The sequence below is a fragment of the Chenopodium album genome, chromosome 10 (assembly GCF_948465745.1).
Source record: "Chenopodium album chromosome 10, dcCheAlbu1.1, whole genome shotgun sequence".
NCBI lineage: Eukaryota > Viridiplantae > Streptophyta > Magnoliopsida > Caryophyllales > Amaranthaceae > Chenopodium > Chenopodium album.
This window is the reverse complement of record NC_137843.1, coordinates 5,371,182-5,398,204: the sequence shown is the minus strand read 5'-3', so window position 1 is coordinate 5,398,204 and position 27,023 is coordinate 5,371,182. Positions and strand designations below refer to the sequence as shown.

General features: G+C 35.1%; 5 protein-coding genes across 7 annotated transcripts; 2 read left to right on the top strand and 3 right to left on the bottom strand.

Annotated features, from left to right (window-relative positions):
• The first annotated feature begins 450 nt into the window (after window positions 1–450).
• Window positions 451–4,700, top strand: LOC145563269 (uncharacterized). Its single transcript, XM_081623714.1, has 5 exons — window positions 451–587; window positions 671–716; window positions 1,062–1,253; window positions 1,822–3,606; window positions 4,121–4,700. Exons 1-4 carry the CDS (start codon window positions 557–559, stop codon window positions 3,236–3,238), a joined length of 1,686 nt encoding a protein of 561 aa, XP_081479840.1. The 5' UTR covers window positions 451–556; the 3' UTR covers window positions 3,239–3,606; window positions 4,121–4,700.
• Window positions 4,701–5,231: 531 nt separating this feature from the next.
• On the bottom strand, window positions 5,232–10,235 carry LOC145562028 (putative inactive ATP-dependent zinc metalloprotease FTSHI 4, chloroplastic). Its single transcript, XM_081622183.1, has 3 exons — window positions 9,824–10,235; window positions 8,114–8,369; window positions 5,232–7,705 (listed from the first exon to the last, which is right to left on the bottom strand). Exons 1-3 carry the CDS (start codon window positions 10,124–10,126, stop codon window positions 5,661–5,663), a joined length of 2,604 nt encoding a protein of 867 aa, XP_081478309.1. The 5' UTR covers window positions 10,127–10,235; the 3' UTR covers window positions 5,232–5,660.
• A 1,206-nt stretch (window positions 10,236–11,441) lies between these two features.
• On the bottom strand, window positions 11,442–17,825 carry LOC145562027 (peroxisomal nicotinamide adenine dinucleotide carrier-like). 3 transcript variants are annotated; one of them, XM_081622179.1, is made up of 12 exons: window positions 17,709–17,825; window positions 15,959–16,074; window positions 15,734–15,847; window positions 15,467–15,541; window positions 14,836–14,966; window positions 14,619–14,673; window positions 13,998–14,150; window positions 13,251–13,319; window positions 13,070–13,171; window positions 12,676–12,744; window positions 12,194–12,248; window positions 11,442–11,837 (listed from the first exon to the last, which is right to left on the bottom strand). In XM_081622179.1, the coding sequence occupies exons 2-12, from the start codon at window positions 16,037–16,039 to the stop codon at window positions 11,647–11,649; spliced, it is 1,095 nt and encodes a 364-aa protein (XP_081478305.1). In that variant the 5' UTR covers window positions 16,040–16,074; window positions 17,709–17,825; the 3' UTR covers window positions 11,442–11,646. The 3 variants fall into 3 exon arrangements, with proteins under 3 accessions (XP_081478305.1, XP_081478306.1, XP_081478308.1); XM_081622180.1 differs by having other exon boundaries at window positions 15,959–16,077; window positions 17,709–17,780; XM_081622182.1 differs by lacking the exon at window positions 17,709–17,825 and adding an exon at window positions 17,535–17,666.
• Window positions 17,826–18,324: 499 nt separating this feature from the next.
• On the bottom strand, window positions 18,325–20,815 carry LOC145564630 (uncharacterized). The gene is made up of 5 exons (XM_081624895.1): window positions 20,542–20,815; window positions 19,956–20,457; window positions 19,581–19,782; window positions 18,928–19,413; window positions 18,325–18,753 (listed from the first exon to the last, which is right to left on the bottom strand). The coding sequence occupies exons 1-5, from the start codon at window positions 20,813–20,815 to the stop codon at window positions 18,325–18,327; spliced, it is 1,893 nt and encodes a 630-aa protein (XP_081481021.1).
• Window positions 20,816–21,858: 1,043 nt separating this feature from the next.
• On the top strand, window positions 21,859–27,023 carry LOC145563267 (chromatin assembly factor 1 subunit FAS2-like). The gene is made up of 12 exons (XM_081623711.1): window positions 21,859–22,367; window positions 22,977–23,088; window positions 23,881–23,907; window positions 23,995–24,067; window positions 24,604–24,707; window positions 24,793–25,004; window positions 25,088–25,184; window positions 25,388–25,460; window positions 25,621–25,709; window positions 25,795–25,933; window positions 26,038–26,138; window positions 26,222–27,023. The coding sequence occupies exons 1-12, from the start codon at window positions 22,254–22,256 to the stop codon at window positions 26,464–26,466; spliced, it is 1,386 nt and encodes a 461-aa protein (XP_081479837.1). The 5' UTR covers window positions 21,859–22,253; the 3' UTR covers window positions 26,467–27,023.

The window sequence follows — 27,023 nt, the reverse complement described above, 5'->3', positions numbered from 1 at the left end:
AGATTCAAAGCCCAACATGAAGGCTTGAACATAGCTAGCACACTTGTAAAAGTTGCTAATGTAATATAGGCACAAACCTAACACAACACGACTTTTTCTTACTCCCTCCGTCCCTTTATTAGATTCTTATTTCTAGCATTTATGTAATATAGAGAGAAGTAGAAATCTAATAAAGGGACGGAAAAAGTAGCATAATTGAATTCGATTTATGTAATATAGACACTAGTGGCTTAAACACAAAGTAAGTTGGTGAAATTTGGATTAACTAGCTCTCAATTTTATGTGTTCAATTTGTGTAAAATAAAAAAAAAAATAAAAAAAAAAAAAAAAAAATTCAAATGTCTACAGCTCCACAGTCCACACTAATGTTTTATTTACATTACATGTTGGATTCGGCATTTTGATGTCGTTATTAAAAAATTCAATCTGCATTGAATCCCTAATTTGCATTCCTCATCGTCTTTCTCTTCCTCCTCCTACTTTCCCCAATTCATAATTAGGGCTTAGTTTTTTGGTTTTGGAAGACCTTCAATCCTGCTTTAATCGGAGCTCATTCATGGCGTGCGCATCACATTACTCTTTCTTTGGTAAATCTCTCTTTTTTCTGAACAATTTTATCATCAATCAATACTTTAATCTGGATTTCTGCGCTGTTTTCCTGGGTTTTCAGCTATGGCGGCGGCGAGATTCAGCTCACTCTCTTCTCCGCGCCATCCGTAAGCTCTCTTATTTCTCAATTCTATATTTTTCGTTTTTAAAATTTGCTTTATTTTGGTGTAAATTGAAGTACATTGTATGATATTTCTTGCATTTTGTAGTTTAGGGTTTTATTGATTTGCTAATTTCATGTAGTTTATTCAAAAATCCAGTACTTGATTGTGCATTAGTATTAGATTATGGCAATTTTGGTTGTTAATTGTTGCAATTTTGGTGATAATTTATCACTCTGTAGATGCTTTCCGTAAATTTTAGTTGATCATTTTTGTGATTTTAAATCCTTAATTGGTAAATTGTTTATGGTAGTAGTTCTTTGTTGAATTCATTATTACATATATGTACAGGATATTTGGATATGATGCAATTGTCATGTTTGTTAAAGATTTAGCCGTGAATGTACGAGACTCTTGTCAACAGATGGTTCAAGGTTCTCCTTCAGGAAGCAATGGCTTTGACGAGGGAGAAGCGCCTCAAGCTGTTTTTAATGTGTTGGATGGCATTATAAAAAGCACCTTGGATCGCTTGAAGACTGTAAGGTGACCTTTAGTTGCAGAGTTTTTCTCTTTGCCATTATTGATTTAATTTTTATGCTCACATCATCGTGTTTTTTGGGTTTGCCCCCTGTACTAAATTTATCACCTTTGTCATGTTATGTAAGACTGCCGGATAAGTGAACCACATAAACTACCTAAAAACTACTGCAAGGCTCTAGGATTTTTTGTTGCTAGTTGCTAATCTTCTCTGTAGCTATAGCGTTCAATGTATATCTATTATTGGGAGTGATTGTGTGTCTGTTGGATTAGAGCCTAGACGACTACCTGTTTCGTAGAATTGTAGTTGTGATTCCTATTCTAGGAAAAAGTAATGGCTTTAGTGACATTTTTTTTACCCCTAGGATTACTGATTACGTGTAAATGATTGTGCAATTATTTACGCGGCATAGCCGATATTGGATTGTAACATAATACTAGTAGTTAATAGTCTTAGATTCTCATGTTAAGGTTTATTTAGTATAGGCCATATGGACCTAACTTGTCTTGGGAGATGCAATTTTGGAGTAATGCTATTGGATTATTGAATATATACATGTGATTGATATTGCAGGGAAACTTTGTCAGTACCTGAAATTATCTTGGCAAAGATCTCCACAACCACGGATTTTCAAGAACTTGAAGCTGCTATTAGGCTTTTAAGTTTGGAAGGTAAGTTAGATGTTGCCATTTGGCTTCGAAGCAAGCTAATCACAAATCGTTATGTTCCTGATGTAATTACACACAATCACCTAGTCAATGCATTTTGTAAAGTTGGGTGTTTGGAGAAAGCTGATTATCTTGTTAGAGAGATGTTAGCCCAAGGCCCCTCTCCTAATTGTGCAACTTTCAACACATTTATCAAGGGTTATTGTTTAAAGGGTGATGTAGACAAAGCTTTGTCTTTGTTTTCCTCAATGGCTAATTATGGAATCAAGCCAAACAAGATTACTTGTAATATACTTATTCATGCTTTATGTAAAGAAGGTTTGGTGGAAGGAGCTAGGAATTTCCTTGCAGAGATTTTAAAAGATGAGTCTGAGAGGACACAGATTGATTTAATTACGTCTACCATACTAATGGATAGTTATTTTAAGAATGGAGATATTGCTGAAGCTCTTGATCAATTGACGAAATTGTTGCAAGAGGGTAAACAATTAGATGTTGTTGCTTTTAATGTTCTTATACATGGTTTTTGCTCAAATCAGGAAATTAAACTTGCATTTAGTTGTTTTGGGGAAATGATTAAGAGAGGAATTCAACCCGATGTAGTTACTTGTAATACCTTTATAAGTTACTTCTGTAAATTTGGAGCTTTTGATGAGGCATTGAACATGCTTAGTATAATGCTAAATATGGGAGTGGCTCCTGATTGCATCACTTATAAGATGATTGTTCAAGGCCTCTGCTTACGCGGAGAGGTTGATGAGGCAGCCAAAATACTCAGCTGTATGTTAGAGAATTCCACTATCCCAGAGCCTGTTATTTGGAATTCCATTATCTATGGTTATGGAAAATGTGGAGACACCAAGAATGCACTGTCCATCAGAGAGAAGATGGTTGCTTTTGGCGTTCCCCTGAATACATACACCTACAATGCAATGATATATGCCTTGTTGAAAGAAGAGAACATCAATGGAGCTCTATCTCTAAAAAGAGAAATGGATCAGAGTGGACAAGTTCCTGATCTAGTGACATACAACATGTTGGTGGGTGCCACTTGTAATCTTGGGTTAATACAGTTTGCACTTCAATTGCATGATGAAATGCTTAGGAGGGGGTATCTTCCTGATGTTGTGACTTACACAGAACTGATCAAAGGTTATTGTTTAAAGGGTCAAGACAAGGAGGCAGAAGAAATATTTTTCAGGATATGGAATTCTGGCCTTCAGGTTGATCATGTCCCATGCCACATATTGGTTAAAAGACACTGCAGAGCTGAAGGGCTTAAGCAGTCACTTAGCCTCCTTGACAATCTATTGGATGGGTAGGAATGTGCATAAGCAGGAGACTTAATGTGCATAATGCCTTTGGAGATCAAGTAAGAAACTGTTATAAAGTGAGTGAATGATGCATTGTCATCTTGGACTATTATGACTTGAGACTTGAGACTTGAGATGGCTTGGTCTAGATGATGAGCTCTCAGATTGAAGGTAGGGGTGCAAGCCAATTTGAGCAGATGGGAGTGAGTGATGATTGACGATCCCTCCGATGACATCGTGCTGTTTTGTAAGTCAAGTAAACGATATCAAATCCCAGTGTTGTCTAACATTTGTCACTTATGGGTTATTACTTGCCCGAGAGTGCTTACAGACACAGTAGCACTGCAGCTGAGAAATTTGCAGTGCTCCATTTTGAGGTATGTGCCTTGGCATCTTTCATCTCTTTGTTCTGCGATCAGCTTAGCTTATATTGGCTAGGAAGAAATTTTGCAATGGATGTTGTATGATTAAGTCTGACTAGAACAATTAGGATTTGTGCCTGTGCATAGTGTTGTTATAAGAGAAGAACACATGATTACGTGATTTACATCTGGCCTTTTCTGGAAGTAATTTTGGGTAGTGCAAACGTTGTTTGGCCTTTTCAGAACAGTATTGTTTTAGCTACATTGATTTCATTTTAATTTATTTAGTATGCTAGTCTGAGTCTCTGACTTCTAGTTGATGCTAGAACCACTATACAAATCTTCGTTTTTATTAGACATTTATACTTGTTTATGTCCAAAAAATAAAAAAAAAATAAAAAAATAAGAAATACATAAAACCATTTATACTTGTCTAATGCACCCTTCAAATTTTACACCTTTCGTCTCCTCAATGAGATACCTACACCAGTTATTCTTAAAGATTTTTTGTGTATTATATGATAAACAGGTACACTGGATGCCATAATCAATAAGATTTGAAATTTGATACGAAGGATTACTGAGATTTCACTAATGGATGAGCACCAAGACAGTGCAGAGTGTTATTTGCTGTCAGGGCTAATCAAGTGGTGAGGAAGGGCTTGTCTAGGCTTTTACAATTCCAGCAAAAAACGACTCTCAAAGTTTCATTGATGGTTGTGGCAAAATAATACTACATGGAAGTTTGAGACGGGACAATATTGATGTACATAATTTACTCTGCTTGATGAAAAGGGAAAATTGTCTGAGGTGTAACTGGACGATTGAGTCCTAGCTGGGTGTGGTAAAAATATTGATTGCCATATCGTTTACTGTTATATTCGCGAAATGTAATGTTATCATAAACCAACAAACTCGTGAACAGTTGTCAAAATTAAGTGCATCGCTCTACTTGTTTTTCTTGAATTTTAATTCACTAGGGAGGGGATTGTGAAAACTGTCCCCCAATCATATGTTTGTACACTTGAAATTAACAATTGTCAACAACCACTACGAATGCCTGACTTCTTTTCCCAGAGATTGATCTATTTTCAAAAATTTTGAATGGCTTCATTTTTAGCCCTACCTTTTGGTGCCCCAATCTCTTCATCCCTACCAATGTGAGTTTGCTTGATGCAGTTCAGTGTAGTAAAAATTAAAAAGCCGAAAGTATCCTCATCGAGACCGTCCCCTTAACATCTATGATTTGATTCATTGATCCTTGAATGCTAATTTTGGAGGTTGAATTCCTTCGACATTTCATTCTCAGAATCAATTATGGTTTTTAGCAAGGTTTTTTTAGCTTCATTGAACAAGCCTTCACATCGCAAAATGAGATGCAAGCGGCATAAATAATCCTTGGGGCTAGCCATGTTTATACCTCATAGGAGAGTTTCTTACTCATGGAGCGGGTTGATCTCCAAGGATTCCACTGCCATGACATGCCTACCTCGATTGGCAAAACAGACAGTTTTCTAAAGATTTTTTGGAAGAAGGCCCCAAGACCACTAAGTGTGACTGCGTGAGTCCTGAATGAGCAAGCTAGATGACGACGTTTTCCAGAGAATCTAATGGTGGCATAAATTTTGATAATGAGAGTATGTATTCAACTTACTTATCATTCCTTCTTCCCTTGACAAAAAAATTCATGGTACAATTTGCAACATACAGCTTGCTTTGCAATTTCACAACACCTCACACACCAACAGAGCCAACCCCTCCACCCCAGCCCAAAAACAACAAAAAGGGTTTAAGAACAATTTAAGGGTTGCATGTATTGCTCAAAATAATGATGCCGAACCCATCTGAGAGCCTAAACTTGCCTCGATATGCAGCTTCTTCAATGAGTCCACTTCTCCTATCTTAATGTACCTGAAGAATTGCTATTGATGCCAAAATCTCATCAACTGCTATCAAAATCTGCTATAAATGAGCATGTATATAGATACGATGATCTCATTTCAAGCTGCAATAACTGCCAACAAGAGATACAGGATGTAAGATGAGTCTTCTGCTTGAGAATCATGATATTACAGGAAATGGCTAGCCATCAAGAGTGTTGGTCTCTCCTTTTCTTCTTCAACCTCTTTCAAAACTTCATCTCTCATCTCCTCAACCCTTTTATCCCAAATATCATCTACTAGCTTCCAGGTTTCATCACTAATAATTTGGGTTTCCATGGGACGAGGTGCCCCAAAGGTTGAAAATCCCACATTACCGGGTGCAAAGGTAACCCTTCCTGGACAAGTGATACCATGTATACCCCATCTTCCAGCATAAACCAAAGCACCATACTCGTCAACAGGATCAACAGCTGGCTGAGAAATTCGGGGAGATGTTTCAAAAATCTCCCATATTTTTGAGGCATTAATCTCTCCCTTATCAAGGAGTTCATCTGTTATCGTCTCCACAGCAGCATAGTGTTCCCTCAACACCGATGAACATTTCTCAATAGAAAAACGCATGTATTCCTCTCTTAGAGCTTCAAGTTTGGGAGCAAGATTTGGGACAAGATCGCGCTGATGTCTATAATATGCTTTTCCAAAAGCTGTCATCCCTGTTTGCAAAATCAAAAACTCAGCTAATCTTGAAGCTTCAAGAGTAGCTTTGGACGAAATCCAGCACAAATTGTCTATCCCAAAGATCTCTTCTTCAATAACCCTGGGAGCACAAGCTCGAACAATGGAGTTCACATAATCTGATTTTTTCAAGAACACCCTTCCAGAAACTTCAGCATAACGCATACTAGGCTGGCTTTGAACTGACTTAATGTTGGTCTCAACAAAAGGACGATATGGGTCAGGAAAATAACAAGCCAAGACGGCAATAGCTGCTTCTCTGTAGGCTAATCTCACCTTCAACTCCTCTGGAATTTCCTTTGTATCTTCTATTCCAGTTTCAAATGTACCCTGTTGCCTTTTCAAGGCCTCCAGTAGTTCTTCTCTGCCAATGTGGTCTTGATCTTTCCTAGCAGTCAATATTCCAGCTTCATTGAGAATATTCTGTAGCTCTGCTCCAGTAAAATCTTCAGTTAGCTCTGCCACTTCCTGCAGCAATACTTCTTTTTCCTCTTCAGAACGAAAAAACTTGTTCCTTGCATGTACCTTCAATATAGCTAATCTGCCATCTTTAGAGGGTAGACCAACTCTTACAATCTTGTCAAATCTTCCTTTTCTCAGCAAGGCAGGATCAAGGATATCTAGTCGATTGGTAGCTCCGATGACCAACACCTGTGATGTGGAAACTTTAAACCCATCCATTTCTGTTAATATTTGAAGCAGACCTTGTTCTCTTTCAGCCCCGCCACCTCCAATGTCAGGGCCACCACGCTTGCTACCAATAGCATCGATCTCATCAATAAAAATGATAGAAGGAGAAAATGATCTAGCACTAGCAAAAAGGTCTTTCACCCGAGATGCTGCTACACCAACAAACATCTCTACAAAATCCGTCCCATTGGCAGCAAAGAAAGGAAGTCCTGCTTCCCCAGCAATAGCTTTAGCTAATAATGTTTTACCAGTTCCTGGAGGGCCATGAAGTAACACACCCTTGGGGCAATAAATGCCTTTATCCTGAAACTCTTCTTCATTTTTTAGAATCCGTACAATCTCTTGCAATTCTCGTTTTATATACTCTTGGCCAGCAAAATCATCAAATGTCACTCCTGTTCTTTCTTCTGCAGATATAAATTTCGCTCGACTCTTCCCCAATGATCCCAATGCACGACGCTTAAGGGGCTGTCTCACCTTTTTGCTGGGTTTCCCCAAATCACAAGGGATTAACTTGGCATATATTGGCCTTGTAACACTATCAATCCATAGATACAACATTATGGAAAGAGCTAGCCTCATAGACCATACGACAGCTGTTGCAACAGAAGAATAGACTTCTGCAGGCACTGTGTTCTCATTTATTACATCAACACTTACCAATTGTTGATGCAACTTATGCCAAACATCATTCCAACAATCAATTGGCATCCGGTCAACTATGTGGCGCTTAAAAACAACTTCCTCTTTTGGGTTTTCTTCAGAGATTCCTTTTACCATCCCATCTTTGTAGTGAGGCAATATCACTGCATAGAAACCCATTAGCAACAAAATTAAAGATCGATTTTTAGGAGCACGAATGAACATAAACTCTCTGATTTGAGGGGAAGACCAGAATATATTAATACTAAAATAGAGCTACAACAACAATCAGTCTTTTTAGAACATGATACCTTAATACCATTAAAAGACACTCATTTTTGGAAAGTTACGAAATATAAAAATCTGCCACTTTTAGATCGGATAAACTAGTAAATTCTTTACTTTAAAGTGCTTCAGAGCAACTACCCCATCCCCCATGAACCACCAAGCAAATGTAACCAAGAAAGCACAGCAAAGAGGAAAAGATAACTAGAGGGGGAGGGGGGAAAGGGAGGCAGATAGATGAAGGATAGAAAACGCAAATGAATACAAAAGAGACATGTTTTACTAACCTGATATAGTCTGACCAAAATTTGAGTATTCCATAAATTTGACATTCTTTGTGTTTAACAGACTCATAAATTCACTATAATCAATTTTGTGTGAATTCACAGGATCCCACTCAGTTCCTTTCAATTTCCCACGCATAGTCAACAAGGTTCTGCTCCATTCAGAGGCCATTACAAGCTGCCTCTCCAACTGCACATTTGCTTTGTTCTCAAACTCTTCCTGCTTCTTTACTCTTTCTCTTTCTGCATCTCTAACTTTCTGAAAGATTGCAAATGTTGAGCAATCATCTTAGTAGTGCAACATGCATAGGTAAAACTTACAGACTGCGGCTCAACATACATACTCATACTGTGGTCGTCACTTCCAACTGCCTAAGAAAGATAACTAAACTTTCAAAGCAAAATAGTTTTAGAAGAGTAAGATCATCATTATATAACAGCCAACAAAATGCTCAAATCGCATTGCCTCGGACACAAGTATTGGAAACAGGGAATGGTTTTGCGCGAGTAGATCATTATCATCATAAAAAACGGTACTAGTCAACAAAATGCTCACATCAAAGATAAAACAGCCCTAGTCAAAAGTATTGGATACAGAGAATTTTAAACAAGTTCAATTTTGCCTCAATAACGAGATACTTATTTTGCCACAATTGAGGTGTATAATCCATAACCATATCAAACTATCTAACAACCCTAATTGTATCTTGAAACAAAACAAGTTATTTCACTTCAGATATTTGATACCTTGTTTTTTCAGGCGTGTCTCAAAACTATGTGGTGATAATGAGTACAAGCTTGGGTAGCTCGTCTTAGCTTGCATCAGCTCAAAGCTTCAAACTATAGAATAGATCTCAGAAATTTCAGACAAACCTCAGCTCATGACTGGAGCCTCATTAACGAGCTTCAATTATGAGAACATTGTTTTAAGCTATGATTTTCACGTTTCCAGATTTCATTTAAGCTGTGATATTCCATCCAACAGTTTGCAAATATTTTAAGATTCTCATTAGTAATATGCTAATATAATAATATTACTCATGTTATAACCTATTTTTAGAATTTATTCTTTGAATTTGCTCACGAGTTTTCAATCAGTTGTATCATGAACATCCTGTTTGCTACTTCAAAATAATATCCCAGTCTCTCCAAGAACACGATAGCATACTAAACTATAATACCATTAAACAGCTCCCCTCGAAGTTCGATTAATCCTTAAACATCTGACTATGTAACATGAATATCACTCTCAGAAACTAACAGGTCTTCTTCACTAAGCCAATAAGCATCCAATTAAGCATTTTGAATGCAGTAATTCACCAATTTCGAACAACCAAGCATTTCATCAGCTCCCTACAATAACCATGCTATTGAAAAAAATTATTCTTCAAACAAACATAAACAAACAAAAAAAATTAATCACTAATTTCACCATCATTATCAATTCTAAATGTTAATTCAACTACATTTCAGCGATATTCTTGAAAATAAACCAGAATCCATTTCTCTAATTTAACCGTTCTCCCCAAATAATGGTAACAATAATTAAAATCATACTCATATTTACAAACATTTCAGCAGTTGACACTAAAATATGAAAAAAAAAATAAAAATAAAAAAATAAAAATAAAAATAAAAATTATAATTGTTACAATAATAATAAGGAACTTAATAAAAGATAAGAAATTGATGGAAAAATCGAGTGGAAAAGACCTGAAAAAGCTGAAATGCCTCAGTGTCATCTTCTTCAACTTCATCTGCTTGCTTATTATCTCCAGTTGATGTTGAATTGGAGTTGGAATTGCAATGGGTTATAAGTTTTAGGGTTTTTCTAGTATTAGAGAGACGAAGGAAGGAATTAATGGAGCAAAAATTGGGAGATTTTGAAGAAATTCTCAACTTAGAAGATGAAGAAGAAGATTTACTGGGGTTTTGAGGGGAGATTAAAAAAGGGGTATTATTGAAGAAAATGAAATCAAAATTTTTGCAGAAATTATTGGTAATTGTCATCATCATCTTGCTGTAATTCTAATGCATAGGATGAGATTAGAGAGGAACTTCACAGTTCACAGTTGACAGGAGGACATTTTTCAGGGGTTTTTGGGATGAACTCACTTTCAGCTTAATGGGGTTTCTCTTTCTATCTCTCTTTTTTGGGGGCTGGGGGTATTTTTGTAATTTCATATCCTTCAAAATTACAATTTTCTTCCTTGATTTCAAAATTTTCGGACTAATTTTAATTTTAATTTTATCTGGACTCAAATTAAATCAACATTCAAATGTGGCTCGTAAATTAATGGTCTTTAATTAGTGTATACAATGTATACTATACTTACTACTCACTCCTTCCCTTAATTAGATTCATACTTCTTTCATTATGTGAGGAATAAATGCTATAAATAGAAATTTAATAAAGAGACGGAGGGAGTATTATAAAACACAAATTACTAATGATATGTATTCTATTGCTTTAAATAAGTTTATATTTACATAAAATAAAATGTTATATTAAATTCAAACACACAAGTTCTTGTTTGCTTATTTTAATTCTATTACATATTAGACATTGCTAATAAAATGTTATATTAAATTCAAACACACAAGTTCTTGTTTGCTTATTTTAATTCTATTACATATTAGACCTTGCTAACTATTTTGTTAAGCTTTGAATCAAACTCAAATTCAAGTAAGATCATGACGCGTTTTGGTTTAATGTTCTTTTCATACTTACATGTCCTTTTATCATGCTTTTATGCCCCTTTTTTTTTAAAAAAAAAAAAAAAAAAAAAAAAAAAAATGAAACTACAATATTCTATTCCGGAGTTTTATTTTTTCTTTTATATAAATAACGACATAAAAACAATACTCCGTATATGTTGTAAAAGCCAAGAAAGCATTTTTATTAATGAAATTGAGATAGTCATCTAATCATAATCTGCAAACTTTAAAATTGCTAACTTATCAATTAAGCTTGCATGTAAATTCAAATAAATAGAATACAGGCACAAATTAAAATATTTTTAATCTTACTATGGTCGGAAAATAATGCTTTACTCTATATTTCACTCCAGTATGTCGGATTATTTGCTTGCTAAGTTGCTATTGCCTATCAAAAAGCAACTAAACCAAAAATTATGATCAACATTTTTCAAGTGGAAAAAAAAAGAAAAAAAAAAATTATGCATTATTTTCTAGTGTGATATCAACAAAGTAATGACTAGTTGTATGATAAACTGTTTTTTTTTTTTTTTTTTTTTTTTTTTTTTTTTTTTTTTTTCTGTGAAAGAGTTCATAATAAATTGATAAAATCATTGTAGAGACACATGAAGAATGATATAAGTTTAACTTTTCTGTCTATATGCTTAAATAGCTACTAAAAATAACCTGACAAATTTCTTCATTTTCCATCATTTTTTCCAAATAATTTCAAATTTAAAAATTATGTACATCAATATTAATTTCCTATTTTCAAGTTTCAAACAGTTCTGATGTCCAGGGATAAAAAAAGTTTCATTGCAATGCCATTGCCAGTGGAATCATCTTAGTGCATTGAGTCTGATCTTGCGGCTCTTATATGTTAGAATCGTAAAAGCCTTGACAAGCTCTTCCTTCACCATGAATAGTACAGAGGCAGCGAAAACACTCTGCACTATCTTCGTGCTCATCCCTTTATAAAATCCCAGTAATCCTTCATACCGGATCATTTTTACAATTGCATCCAGTGTACCTGTTGAGCAAAAATTTGAAGAACACCACCAGGATAAGTGTCTTATAATCTATAGAGGAGAAATCTGCATGGCAGAAGTTGAAGACATTAGATTAAAGGTTGAAGACCAGCAGATACTGTGGTCCTGGCATCAATCAGAATTTGGAGTGGAATAATGTAAGAAGTATAATGCATCGGGTGCCTTAGAATGTTGTCCGAAAATCGAGGTAAATGAGTAAACTTGCAAATTTGCATGAAGCAGACAACAATCTAAAGGGATACAATTGTTTATGAAAAGAAATGTCACACAATTGACAATATCAACTTATCAAGCATTCTGTGTGAAGCCTCAAAGCTAGTACGCATATCAAACGCACCTGAGTATCTCAGTGAGACATTACTGCCTATATCTTGTTTTGCCTGTAGCCTTGACTGCAAAATTATTCCAAACTCCACAGTTAATAAATGTTTCAAAAACCTTTAAGATGTTATGAAAAAAAATTCTTCAATTAAACGTAATGTACATATCATGTTCAAGGATCACAATATAGCAAATGACTGTTCACAAACATCATGGAACTTTAACCCAGTATAAATAGTTATAAAGTTTTTATATAGTAGCAATCATGTCATGGGATGATTCCCAGGCAGTTGGTAGCATAACCAGGTCACACATTACCTACATCCATTTACCATAATGGCAGTGCCAGAAAAAGTCTAAAAGTTTATGACTCGAATCCCCCCGAGGAAAGCATAAATGAGGTGGCTAGGGAAACAGACTACTGCAATTTAGTGGCTGTTATTTGTCAAAACTCAAAAGCATTTAGCAAAATCTTCAATATATTAGCGACCAAAATACCTTGACTACCAGCAATGGATATGTTGTAACAGTTGCACCGAGTTTAGCCACAGCACCAAGAAAGAAAACCTGTTCATATAACAGTTAACTCAAATTCTCAACATTTCAATTGATGATACACATCTTAAGATACATTCAATTAAAAGCTTTAGTATTAACCGAAAGAATCCAAAAACTACCAAAAGAAAAACGTAGGAAACTTGAGAGTTGAGACATCTAAAAAAATTATTTTGAACAGAGATTCACTGCTCTTTTGGCCATTTAGGACAACAGTATGTAAATCTTGATCTTCTTAAACCTTGCTGAAAAAATCACAAGGTTGTGATGGTTTAAGTTGAATTCTGAGTTTGCAACATCTAGAAGTAAATAAAAAAAACACTCAGTATTATTTTACCTCCAAAGCCGTTATTTGCTTCACTCCATGCTTTGCTCGTTTTTCTTTGAGAGACCTTAGTGAGGTCTCATAAATCATGAACTGGATTGATGGGTTGCAAACCTGAAAATGGTTCACTACTGTTACTTAAGTCAGAAGATTCCCTTCGTTATTATTTCTCATGGATGAATGAGAAACTAACCATTATCAGAGTAGGAATAAGGCCCTTCCAAAACCCGCGAATTCCTGCTTCACTGTAAACCTCACCGGCCTGTCAAAGGTTTAAATGTGAATCACTCATAAGAGGATATCAAACAACCATCAATAAAAAAATGAAAGTGTAGTGACTTAAAACTAATTTTCCGTTTTATTACTACGTATTAATTTATTTATTTTTACTCAAAACATGTTTCTTGAATATTGAGACCCTAAAGATCAAGATCCAAGGGGTATGCCCACAAGTTCTGTTGCAGGGGTCACAAAATGTAGAAGACTATTCACTGGAATGATGAATGTGACCACACATATATGAAAGCAAATTCTGCCTGTCCTGACTATATAAAAAAACAAATGTATTATACAACCCAGTTACCCAGATACAGATTAACATTTTGAATAGGAGTCATAATGCCAGTGAGTAAATGATCCAATAGCACCCTTGCATAAGCCAAACTGATGCTTTCCCTTGACCCCAAACATATAAAACATACTTGACAAAAAAAATTATAATTTTACCAAATAAACCTACTCAGATTTGTTCATAGTATATACAGTCAAAACCGCATAAAAAGCATTAGAATGATACTTCTATGAACACCAACATGCTACCAACTTTTACAAAAAAAAAACTCATTATTTTATGGAACCTGCATTTTTTGCAGGCTATCTTGCACTTTTTGATATATAATGAATTCAGAATTAACTAAAGATCATGTTCACCAATACTTACAGCTTGCAGAGTTCCATATGGTTTCGGTTTCGACGATTCAAGTTCAGCCAACTTTACTAGCAAGGTGGATGCTATCGCACTGTCATGAGAAGCTTCCTTCATAAGGGCGTCCCTTTTTCTCTCCATTATGTTTCTTTCTGCTTGGGTTTGTGTCTAAAAACAAAGATACTGCAAGACATTAGACAAACCATGAACTCTGAAGTACATAATGCGCACTCTGTAATTTCAAATGTAAAGCGTAACCAAAGTTCAACCTCAGAAAGAGTACAGGCAATGCAGGAATGAATAATTGAAGACACCTATCTATCATTTTCATCCTAAAAGTTCCCAGTTATTCTAGCTAAATTAGTAAGGTTTTTGAAAGCACACAGCACTATTTGCTTTTTGTGTACCTTGAATTTTATATTCAGGGGTCATTAATATTCTTCACAGCCCATATTCAAATCTTTAATCCAATATATTCAGCAGTACTGATGCCCCACCCCTAAAAAAAAGAAAGAATATGCAGCAAGGTCCAAACTTTTTTATGTTACGTATACTAATTAGGATTGCCTCCCAGGGACCATCAAAATACAAGCTTTCTCACACATCACATAATGTAAGGGAATACTCTGAAAGAACCTGCATGCGAGTGACGAGTACCCACATTGGATTTGTCAGCAAAACATTCAAGCATCTGCAAATATATAAAAATATACATCACCTATAAAAAATATACAATATATATACAAATGAAAGCATTCAACTCTTTTACTCAGAGACAGAACTCAATTTTGGTAAAAAAATCCAGAGGAATGCGCCAAAAATACAAAGATACAATGCATCCAAAGGGTTATACCCGGCCATAGCTGCAACAGCAAGCCACGAAATCATTCCAACATTTCCATCACCCAATCCTTTCACCTTGCGTGCTGCTGCAATTGACTCAGCCTTGTTCTTAAAAACTTGGTAGAAGTAATAATAAACACCCTGATAATGAAGAAGATGAGAAGTAAATAGAACAACTTAAAATTTAAGTGCTTATAGTAAACTTTATCTAGACAGGCTATAATTCCAGAGGAGAGAAGTATAACAGTCAAGCACTTAGCTTGTTAAGAAGGTGACACGCCCTTGGGGCTATTACAAAAAAAGAAAAATAACTGAATTTAAATAAAATATCTAGTACTCCAATCCATATATCCCCAGTAGAACATTAACCTTTTTGGCTGTACTTATCTCCAAAAATATCAAGGAGGAGGCATAATGGTTGAACATGATAATGCTGCCAGAGTGCCAGCCATTCATGGAATAAGATATTGTACCGAGGAACAAGGTTGAATCATGTCGCTGAAACTGGTCATACTTTGAAATTTTCATTTTTCTTTTCATACTTCTGCTTTACAGTTCTTACAATTTACTAATTTAGATGCACAGATTTTATGATTGTTTCCCTAAGGTAAAAAGTAGAAATTCAAAGAGCATATACTGACCTGTGAAGCAATAGTTCCAAATAGGGAAGGCTTCAGGCCACTGTAAAGTCCACCCCAACCCTCAGTTTTAATAACCTGAATATTTACAAGAAAAGAATCAGGTTGCCATTCATTCACACAAAATTGAAAGTTAAACCAGATATAAATTGGCATCAAGCGAGGATGAAATTGAAAACTGATTCATTTTTTCAACAAAGAAACTTATCATAATATTGAACATCCTACTTTTAAGAAAGGTACTTATCCAGTTAGTGAACTAGAACTAGCCTGAAGCAATTGGACAAGTGTGCCTCCAGGACGCTGATTTCCAGAGGGAGAGGTTCCATGACCACCATCGAGCCCTTTCTTGACAACTCTCTCAGTTTGCTGGCGTGTGTTAACCTACAATCACAAAGCCGCAACCAATTCTACTGGTTCTTTATTAGTTATATGTACAGACTCTACACTAGAAACTTACAAACATTTACAGAAAAGTTACATCAGATTTTATACCGTTTGAAGAGGGTATGTTAAAATCTGAGCAATTAAACCACCTCCTGCTCCTGCAAGTCCATTAGCTAAAGCGCTCGACATGCCTTCTCCTGATCAGTGCGTCACAGGAAGAAGCACTGCTTTTCCCAGAAATGTGGATAAAATAAGAATTACAAATCTGAATAGCAGAAACAGTATTTTTTTTTTAACACATGCAGTGAATTAGTAATTTTACCAATAGGTCTTAATGTCCTATGCTAACAATTTCAACAGGTTGTTTAGTTGTTTTTTTTTCTAATCCTACCATATTCTTCCCTCATGAAATATACATCCATTCACCCCTCACCCTAACTACTTTCCCCCACCTTGTGAAAAGAATTCTAACGAAATGGATTCCGGGATTCCTTTACTTTTGTACAATTTTAGTTACTTATGAACCTGTATAATCATCCATATATCTTTCCTCCCCAGTTTATTTGCCAAATCTTTTGAAAACTCTTTGCTTTATTTAGTTAGTTGATCAAGCCAAAAACTACAGACTCATCCCGGCATCCTGCTATTAAATCTCTGATGAGATCAATCCCCATAAATGGCAACTCACTCCAGCAGCTAAAAATGTAATGATCTATCTATGTTGACTAAGAAAATAAAGCCTTCTCTTTTATAGTGAGTTGCCAATAATGGCAACTCACTCCAGCAGCTCAAACTGTAATGATCTATCTATGTTGACTAAGAAAATAAAGCCTTCTCTTTTATAGAGAATAATGGACTCATTGCCAATTTTTACTATTTTCTGGTATAGCTTAGTCAGTAAAAGATAAATTATGCTACTCAGGCTCTACATTTCACCTAAATTACCGAGTCAAGTATCTGATACTCCAACAAAGATATGGACACCTTATGCTTCACATTGGACTAAAGCTATGTAAGATTTTCATTAAATGGCTGACTCAAAACTGGAACACATTATACATGTATGGATGCTATCTTTGGTACCCCAGCAAACTGTAAGTTCTCTACACCTCGCGCAACACAAAATCCTCTTAAGACCACGACCTTCACACGAATCTATTACCAATAATAATGCAAGGTCTTGCACTCAAAGTTTTCCTAGCATCAATTAATCCAAAATGCAACAAATTCCAAAACATAAAGAAAAAATTCCAAAACATAAACTAAAATCCATCAATCTTTCTCCAACCAGCACCCATCTTCCCCTTTTCTTTTGTATCACTCAAACAACATACACTCAGAACAACCATTCGGATCAACACCGTCATATAATATGATCTTTGTCGGATTCAATATTCGATAGTTAAATTTATAGTGTTGTCAATCACCCTATGTACCCATTTTCTTCTTTGGGGATTATAATTCCTAATTTCCACAGAACTATTAAAAAAATGTCTTTTTTTTAATTAAAAAAATATCTTAAAATCTCCTGTAAATTACTAAAACTTCAGAAATATATTTGTTCAAATCTGTTGAACAAAATGATAAATTTCCTGATTTATCTTAAGTAGTAACTGCTAAGCTATCAATCAAAAAACCCAATAACATAAAAATCAGAAAAGAAAAGAAAAAAAAAAAACCATACTTATAAATTATAATCACTGTAATATGTACTCTGATACAAAATTTAGGAGTAACCCAAGAGCAATGAGAATTAAATCTACCAAAATTTGAGAGCAATTTCAATGAATTACAGAAAATAATCAATGAAATATCAATTAGGCTATGAAAAATGAAGAAGGGGATAAGAGCAAATTACCATTAATCTCGGAGAATCAATGCGTCAATATTATTTTCCACTAAAGACCAATGTAAGAACAGCTCCTAAACTAGTGGATAACATTTCTTTTAACAGCCAAAAATTACTCGCTATTTATTTATTTAGTCAATTAACCAATTTGTCTCCATTTACAATTTTAGAAGGTTGGGAATTTGGGATATTTAACGCAATACCCGTGTAATTACATGGATTGCAATATATCTTTTAAATTTTTAGCTAATACGTTTCTTTAGTCTCGTTTGCCGATACACATTCAATTATTAATATCTTTAATTAGTAATTACTGATAAGCAAAATGTAGCTACATACTACTAGTCCACCGTATGGTCAAGGTATATCTATTACTAGTCCGCCATATGGTCAAGGTATATCTATTACTAGTCCGCCATATGGTCCCTATAACTCGGTTTTCTTCCCAACTGGATCTTTGTTAAAATTGTTACAATAAATAAATTAGAAGTCCATTTGCATTCAGCATACAAGTTGTACGTCCTAAGAAAGCAGGAAATAAACAATTCTCTTCTATGTTTTATGCAGTAATGAATTATGTAATTGACGGAAACTACAGCCAAAAACAAAGTTTAATTAAAACTAATTAAACCCTATACAATAAGAATTGTGGATCAATGTCATTTGGTATGGGACGTTCTTCAGGACATATTGGTAAACAATGAGCTATATTCGCCGCAAATTTCAAGTATGATGCATACTTATGTTTTAATACTTGTTCTGCATTGTAGTCTTCAACTCCATTGTGATCATCTACGCTTAGTACTTGTACATCACTAGCTAAATTTTGAGTAAGGAAATCGCAATCAATATCACTTTCATGCATGATTTCCTGATATTTTTGCTTGCTAAAAGTCCATTCTCCAGTTTTCCAATTGAAGTTGTATATTGCTAGGAAACGTTGTCCAAATGAGGCAATCAATTCTAAGGCTAACAAGATGAACTCGAATTCTTCGTTTGATAGATAGTATGGAAAGCTGATCCTCGCCCATCCCGGCTTCACTCCTAGATAGCCCTAAAATATACAATATAGATTATATTCAATATTCCAAATTTAACTCTATAATTATAAAGATAACATGTATGTACTATGTTACTATGTACATATATGTAACATTGAACTTATTAGTTCATGAATTAATACATACTTCGTACAATGTATAATTAAAACACGATCATTAAAACATACCTTCTCTACATAAGATCTCAAGGCAAGTGAATGATTGTGATCAATATTGAGCAATTGATGAGCGTAAGGCCCAGCGCAAGCACACCCTCCTCTAGCTTGTATCCCAAACAAGTCATTAAGTAGCTTCACAACGAACGCCCCGTGAAGTGGTTTACCTCTTTTCTTACCACTTTCTTCCCACATGTAAAGCCTACTAGTAGTATCACCTTCACTGGTTTTCTCATCATATGTACATATTGAATAAGAGTATACTTGAAACGACAAAATCGCGTGTCGTTTTGCTCTCGTGTTACCTAATATAAAGATCCTATGATTAGGAAGAAGCCTTTCCAAGGCATTTTCAATGAAATAAGTCTCTTGTTTGTGAATCACTTCACACCCTATATATTCCTTTACCCATATTGCCAAGGCTGCTTTGATCTTTTGGATGATTGGTGGAGTTCCCGCATTTTCTCTCTCTTCCACATCACCCACGTATATCGTGTTCTGCAATTTCAGTAACACGCTATATATTTCAATATGTTCAATAATATACTCTCACTGTATGAAAATAATTGTTCTCTTTATAATCTACAACTAACTCACACCACATAAATCATTTCTATGTATATGCAATGAAATTGTAAAAATTTATACAAAAACTAAATTCGAACCTCTTCTGTAAAGCAATTAACAAAATCGACTGTACCCCCTCCACAAGTAGAAGGTGGAGAAGATCCCAAATAATATAAAGCTTTGTTCATCATAAGAATGCCAGGAGACCCTGGTCCTCCAAGGAACTTGTGAGGGCTAAGAAATATTGCATCGTAGCCGTCCGTCTCCCCAGATCTCATCTTGATCTCCGCATATGGCCCACTACGTACCACATACAAAAAATCAAATACAACTAATGTTAGTAAATAAAAACGTGCAAAAAGATGTGTATGTAGATGCAAAATTTTTCACATATACATTAATATTAATACGTAGTTTGTATTTTCATATGACCTATCATTAGATAACATGTTAAATGACGGAAATATATGTACCTTGAAGCGAAATCAAAGCAAACAAAGGCTCCATAACGATGAAGAAGTGTAGCAATTCTTTTAGTGTCCAAACAAGTCCCAGTTACATTACTACAAGCAGAAAATGATCCCAAAATTGGTCTTTTTCTAGACTTGTAATACTCAAGTTTTTCCTCTAATTCTTCCAAGTTTAGCAACCCATCTTTATTCATCCCAATTTCAACCACTTCAACAAGACTTTGTTTCCAAGAAAGATAGTTAGAATGATGCTCATGTGGCCCCACAAAAACCACCCATCTTTCTTCATTACTTAGAATTTGTAACATTCTATCCCTTAAAATTGATGGCACTGCTACTCCCACGACTTCCTGAAGTCGTTTTATTGCTGATGTTGAACCCGACCCACAAAATATTAGGGCATCGTTTCTACCACCTCCTAAACACGACTTTATGTAATCATTCGCTTGAGTTACCATCTTTGTTGTCTCTTGACCCACATAGCTATCACACGTGTGAGTGTTCCCTGTATTCATATATAAACAAAGATATTAACGGTTAAAATTGACAACGGAAATTTAAGTTAAGACGAAAAGAGGGTTTAACGTACCATAAGAAGGAAGGACGTGTTGCATGATATATTCTTCAATGTAGCGTAGGCACCTCCCACTCGCAGTACAATCTAAATAAGTAACTTTGCGCTTACCAAAAGGAGAAATGAATTCCAAATCATTTCCAATTAAGTTGTTCCTTAGCCAATCTAGCTTCTTCCTTGTGCTAATACCCTCCTTAACACCATACTTAGAGTAATAATTTGGCACTTCATAATTATTAGAAAATTTACGACATTCTAATGAAGTGCATGAAGAATTAAACATACACATTTTTATCGAATTATATTGATTTATGACACTAAAATTTGGTGTTGGGTTGGTTATATATGCATTTAATAAAATGTTGGTCCAAACTTAATATTTCAATAATGGATCAACTACGTGTAATTGCAGCTGAAAAATCAATTACCAGCAACTACTTTATACTGTATTTTAAAGTATCAATTAATTAATTATGAAAAAAAAAAAAAAAGATATTAGTAAAATAAGTATGTAGTTTAATGGTGGGAGCTGCTGAATTAATGAAAACATAATCAGTGGGTGAAAATCAAGTGATGGACTTGTGGTAAAATGGTTTTGCATGCACAAGTTGTAAACTTGACTGCTTGAAAATATACCTTTTTTTTTTTTTTTTTTTCTTTATGACCATCTGATGATTTCATTGAACCAATTAGAACTTGCTATTGATGTCATTAAGGGCAATCTACATAAAGTAAATTACACTTGGCTATTACTCCCTCCACCCTAATTTTACTATTCCGTAGCAACATTATTTTGATTGATTGTGAGTAAATGGCTTTTTTTTTACACATTCTCAAACAATATAATACTACCGCCGTTTTTTATTAGTTGAGACGTTTTGACTTTAGCACTATTCACACACCATCCTTTGGCCATGTTTTGTGATTTATATGTAAGGAAAATTATAGTTAAATGGGATCTTGTTAGATTCGTCATAATGTATATTTTCATAATATCAACTTTTTATAATTTTTGCTTATCGATAATTAAATATATTAATGATTTAATTTGTGCATTGGCAAACGTGACTAAAGAAACGTGTCAACTAAAAAGAAAAAGAGGATATATTGGATGAGCGCAGATTGCCTAATTTTTTGTTTAGCAGATTATCTAACTCTGGCATAGTGATATTGGACGAGTGCAGATTGCCCGTGCGATGCCTGAATTCCTAAGACTCGATTTAGGTCAGCCTTCCTCATATGCGCAACAAGCATTAAGAAGGAGAAACATACACGCAATGACACTAACCTTTTTTTTTGGTAGAACAATGACTAATTTCACCACAACATTTATAGTAGTAAAGCACAAAGGCATAAGATAGGTTGTCTCATATGAAATTTCTTGTACTGAGATATCGGGAAACTGACAGTTTGTGGCAACAAACACGACATGGAAAACCTATTGGCCAAACACGAGACACGACATGAAACGTGAGCCGAACCATATATTTTCTCCATTTTTAAATGATCAACCGAGTCCAATTCAACATGATTTTTTCTTAATTTAGCGAAAGGCACCATAGATCTCGAATTTCCCGCCAAAACAGAAATGGCGCCAAACACCCCACTCTTCTTCTTCCTCCTCCATCAGATAGGTAGAAATAACCAAACATTTCCCAAATTATCTCTCAAAACCCTAAATTTTCCGAGTAGAATTTTACTCAATTTCTCATAAATCCACTGAGATAATGAAAGGAGGAACAGTTCAGATCAATTGGCACGACACTAAGCCTGTTCTAACCCTAGATTTTCATCCCTTTTCTGGACTTCTCGCTACTGGCGGCGCTGATTTTGATATCAAGGTTTTTCTCTTTCTCTCTCCTTTATTTCACCTCTTTCCAATTAAACCCTATTTTGAATTTTCGATTGTAAATGCTTTAATTGAAGAATATTGTATGATTAGCGATTATTGTGGGATACTTTAGTATCATTGTAATTTAACCGTCTTTATGCGAATTTTGGAGCTGGATTAGGGTTAGGGTTTGTGGGTTCTTGTTAATTTTTTCAATTTTGGGTGTAATTTGTTTGACGGCACTAGCGCTCTTAACAATTCTAAATCAATTAGATCCCATTTTAGGGTAAGTTTGAATCTTGAATTAGTTTGTGCAATTGGGCATGAGAATAACATTTCTGGGATTGAATGAAAATGATCAAGTATATCATCATAGTCGGTAATATTGAGAATAACATTTCTGTTTTTGATTATAGGTCTATTATTGTTTTAACAGACATTTTAATCATGCTTCTTTAACATGATTTTGACTTGCTTGCAAACATGCTGCGCATCTTTGGAATATTTAGTTTCTTGGTAGTTTCGTTGTTTCGTGTATGTTTAATCATAAAATCTGTGATGGCATTGACCTGTTCTGGGTGTTCTCCTGTGTTTTAACTGCTTGATCGGATGATTTCAGATTTGGCAAGTGGATTCGGGAGAAGCGCAAAATAAAATTCCAACAGCTTCCTATCAAACTAGTCTTTCTTATCACAGTTCTGCCGTGAATGTTCTTCGATTCGCTCCTTCAGGTAAGAATTAATCTTGCTGACTTGCTCAATGCACAATGCACTTCCAATTTTTAATTTTCTATTCGCACATGTTAAAAAGTCTGAAGCTAAAAACTTAAAATAGTATAATAAGATAAGATGCCAGTAGCCTCACCTTTAGGGCTGTACTGATATTGTTCTTGGTTGCTGTAATATGTAACAATTGATGATTTGACAAATTTGGCTGTCTCAAGTTCTTTTCAGTTTGTGAAGTTTATATTTTCTGCCAGTGACTCATCGCGCTTGATTTTGATAATTGTTGGAACTTATACCTTAAGATTTAGTGATGATGCTAGTATGCTAGTTGCCTAGTTTTCAAAAGGACTATAAGTATCTTCCTTCAGTTGATATTCAATCATAAAGTGTCAAACGTTGTGTTTCATAATTATATGTTTTAGATGTCAAGATGATTTGCAGACTAATTGCGTTTGAATTATTGGGAGAATAGAAGGGGGTCTTGGACATGATAGGAGGGCTGACTGACCAGATTAATTGGATGAAAGTTTTTTGGTCTGTTCCAAACTTCCAAGCTTTCAATCTGTGTTTGAAAATATTATGCTTCAATGTCCTTGTTTATGATTTCTTGTGCAGTTAAAGAAAGTATGGAGGTCAAATACTCAAAAGTAGGTGGAACTAAAGTTGTACAATGTGTATGGAAATTCTTGTTTCTAGTTTGCAGACAGTCCGCATATGCATGTATCTAGTTTTGCATGAACTTCCTTGCGGCTTTGATGATTATGCTAATAAGTATTCTTTTGATTGTGCTGTGGACAGGAGATTTAATTGCTTCAGGTGCAGATGGTATGTAAATTACTTGCTGTGATATTGAAATTCCAGTTTGGCTTTTCATTACTTGTTGATTTCTGAATAGAGTTTTTATTACTGTAGGAGGTGAACTTATATTATGGAAGTCTCATCTATCAGATGCTGGTCAAGTTTGGAAAGTTCTGAAGACGTTGTCGTAAGATTACCTTCTGATCAACTGTTAATCTATCTTTAGCAAACCTTACGTTGTTGATTCTATTTGTAAGCATATTTTTAGGCAGTGTAGAGAAGTAATGGCTAAATGAGATATGAAAGCAGTCTTTCTGGGTTCAAGTTTATGAAATGCATGGAGATTTGTTTACTTCAATCACTGTATGAAACCTGTACAAGTCATGACTCAACAGCTTCAATTCACAAGGGATTGGAAACCATTGTTCTAACCTGATTTGATCATCATTCATTGTATTGAAATCTTGTTTTTGAATACCAGGCATATGCACATCTGGACTTACTTTTGTCATTCCGTTGTCTTAAGATTAATATTGGCTTGTTGTTTATTATCTGGGAATCATGATTATCAACTGAGTTATGCGGTTGGTCATTGGTGGAATCAGCAGATTGTATGTTTGAGGACGGGATAGATTGAGAATTTTGTTTTAGGCATCAATAATAGTTGTTAGTTTTTAAATTGTTAGCATCCTGTGTGTCTGATGTAACATTTTTCTTTTTCAGATTTCATAGAAAAGATGTATTGGATCTGCAGTGGTCCAGGAATGGAGCTTATCTTATCTCTGGGTCTGTTGACAATTCTTGCATCATATGGGATGCTGAGAAAGGTACACAGAGATTTTGAATTGTATGTGAAATACCTGCCTGTTGTTGTTCCATTGTTGTTTATAACTGTAAATCTTTGTCATTCAGGCTCTGTCCATCAGATTTTGGATGGACATCAACACTATGTTCAGGGAGTGGCATGGGATCCATTGTCCAAGTTTGTTGCATCACTTAGTTCTGACAGAACTTGCAGAATTTATGTTAACAAACCTCAGAAGGCAAAGGGAGTAGAGAAGATGAATTATGTTTGTCAGCATGTGATTGTAAAGGCAGAACAGCAATCTGCAGATGATACCAAGGTTAGTAATGACTTGTTCATAGTCTTCATACCAACTGTGTTTAGTATTGATGAGTACTGACATTGTCAAAGTTGGGGATGCAGTGCTTGAAGAGTCATCTCTTTCACGATGAGACGTTGCCATCATTCTTTCGAAGATTAGCCTGGTCACCTGATGGTTCATTTTTACTAGCACCTGCTGGTAGGGATTCATTTACTTGTGAAATTATATGTTTTATCCTTTTTTTTCCTCCTTGGTAGGAGGTAGATTTATCCCCATTTAGGGGAATTTTCCAATTTATTGATATATGTGGAGTACATCAAGATGAAATTATGAGGATGAAAAATCTGAAGTTTCTAAGAAGCTTGATTTTAATTTTAACACTTGACTGCTTTCTCTTGCAGGTTTATACAAATGTTCACCTGATTCTGAATCTATCAATACTGCTTATGTATTTTCCAGAAAAGATCTTTCAAGGTAAGTTGCATCTTTTGACTCCAGAATGGAAGTTGTTGCCTGCTCTTTTTTTAGATGACTTTTTTTGCATTTTCATGCATTATTTTGTTATTTTCTTGATTCAAATTGAGTACACCTCCCTTGTTCTGAGCACAACTAATCTATTTTCATTGGCATCCAGACCTGCATTGCAGCTTCCCGGTGCCAGCAAGCCTGTAGTAGCAGTGCATTTCTGCCCTTTGGCTTTTAACCTTCGTGGATCAAACTCAGGTAATATAGTTTTTTTTGTTTGATGCATATGGTGAATAATTTCACAATTTGATGTTATTAAATGAACCTTTATTGTCTTTAACAGCTGGGTTTTTCAAACTTCCATACCGGCTCATTTTTGCTGTGGTAACTCTGAATTCACTGTACATTTATGACACAGAAAGTGTTGCCCCTCTAGCTATCTTGGCTGGTCTGCATTATGCAGCCATAACAGATATAGCATGGTAATGTCCTCCCTATACTTATTCCCTTCTGTGGGAATAGCATGGTTAACTTTATTTAGCATTATCATCACAAGATGGATACTGAAACTTGTAGCTTTTGATAGGTCGCCTGATGGAAAGTATTTAGCATTATCATCACAAGATGGATACTGCACATTGGTAGAGTTTCAAAGTGACGAACTGGGAACACCTATCCCTTTTCCAGGTTTGTCTTGTCATTTTTGAGAAATTTTGCCTTTTATTCTGCACATTTTCTATCACTATATTTATTCTTCATGACTTTCTTAGATGGAAAGACTGCTAGTAGTCATGTTGATGAGACTTCTAGTCAAAAGAAGCCTGAAGCAATGGTGGTCAAAGCTTCTGTAAAAGACAGCACTGTTATTTTAGAGAGTAACCAAACTGCAAAAGATTGCCCTGTTGTTTTAAGGAATAGCCAAACAGATAACAAACAGGCATCACCAGTGGCAAGCACTCCTGTATCTAGCAAGCCAGCTAAGAAGCGTATTACTCCCATGGCAATCGATCCTTGACTTCCATCATCATCTTTGTAAAGTTCATGTCGTAATCATCTCTCTGCTCCTAATCCTTGAGGTTTGGATTTTCTTCCGCATTTTGTATAGTGAGTCATGAACTCTTGAAGGGAAGGGTCCATATATCAGCTAAGATTGCAAGTGTACCATGAATTGATGCTAATACATAATTTGATATCGATTTCAATGTTCAAAACTCTGGAGTTTGCCAGCAACTCAGCAAGTCAGTATCTTCAAGTTTTATGGTTTTTTATTCCAGCAATGGGTAACAAATGCGGACTTAATCTCGCACTGCTGAGATGCTGATATTGGGGATTTGGTGTTAATGCAGCTGGAGTATCCTTCTTTCACCGTTATTACTACTTATTAGGAATTCGGCATTAATGGTGTATTTCCCAGTTAGAAGATTATCATGTCACTGAATCACTCTTGACCGTGAGTACGCCGTATGTAATATTAGCCCTTCTCATTTTTGTCATTCTTAAATTTTGTTACCAGAAGTATCTGAAAAATGCAATCATAATTATTTTTTTTATTAAGAAAAAATATCTCGTGAA

Coding starts and splice junctions, on each gene's coding strand:
- LOC145563269 (XM_081623714.1), top strand. CDS start 557: ATGGCGTGCGCATCACATTACTCTTTCTTTG. Junction 588..670: donor ATCACATTACTCTTTCTTTG/GTAAATCTCTCT, acceptor CTGGGTTTTCAG/CTATGGCGGCGGCGAGATTC. Junction 1,254..1,821: donor GATCGCTTGAAGACTGTAAG/GTGACCTTTAGT, acceptor TTGATATTGCAG/GGAAACTTTGTCAGTACCTG.
- LOC145562028 (XM_081622183.1), bottom strand. CDS start 10,126: ATGATGATGACAATTACCAATAATTTCTGCAAAAATTTTGATTTCATT. Junction 8,370..9,823: donor AGGCATTTCAGCTTTTTCAG/GTCTTTTCCACT, acceptor GCAATCTTTCAG/AAAGTTAGAGATGCAGAAAG. Junction 7,706..8,113: donor TTTTGGTCAGACTATATCAG/GTTAGTAAAACA, acceptor GTTTCTATGCAG/TGATATTGCCTCACTACAAA.
- LOC145562027 (XM_081622179.1), bottom strand. CDS start 16,039: ATGTCGAGCGCTTTAGCTAATGGACTTGCAGGAGCAGGAGGTGGTTTA. Junction 14,674..14,835: donor GCTGTTGCAGCTATGGCCGG/GTATAACCCTTT, acceptor ATATATTTGCAG/ATGCTTGAATGTTTTGCTGA. Junction 11,838..12,193: donor TGTCTCACTGAGATACTCAG/GTGCGTTTGATA, acceptor TTTGCTCAACAG/GTACACTGGATGCAATTGTA.
- LOC145564630 (XM_081624895.1), bottom strand. CDS start 20,815: ATGTGTATGTTTAATTCTTCATGCACTTCATTAGAATGTCGTAAATTT. Junction 19,414..19,580: donor TTAATTGCTTTACAGAAGAG/GTTCGAATTTAG, acceptor CTGAAATTGCAG/AACACGATATACGTGGGTGA. Junction 18,754..18,927: donor TGAGATCTTATGTAGAGAAG/GTATGTTTTAAT, acceptor TGTATATTTTAG/GGCTATCTAGGAGTGAAGCC.
- LOC145563267 (XM_081623711.1), top strand. CDS start 22,254: ATGAAAGGAGGAACAGTTCAGATCAATTGGCACGACACTAAGCCTGTT. Junction 24,068..24,603: donor AAAGTTCTGAAGACGTTGTC/GTAAGATTACCT, acceptor TTTCTTTTTCAG/ATTTCATAGAAAAGATGTAT. Junction 26,139..26,221: donor AACACCTATCCCTTTTCCAG/GTTTGTCTTGTC, acceptor TGACTTTCTTAG/ATGGAAAGACTGCTAGTAGT.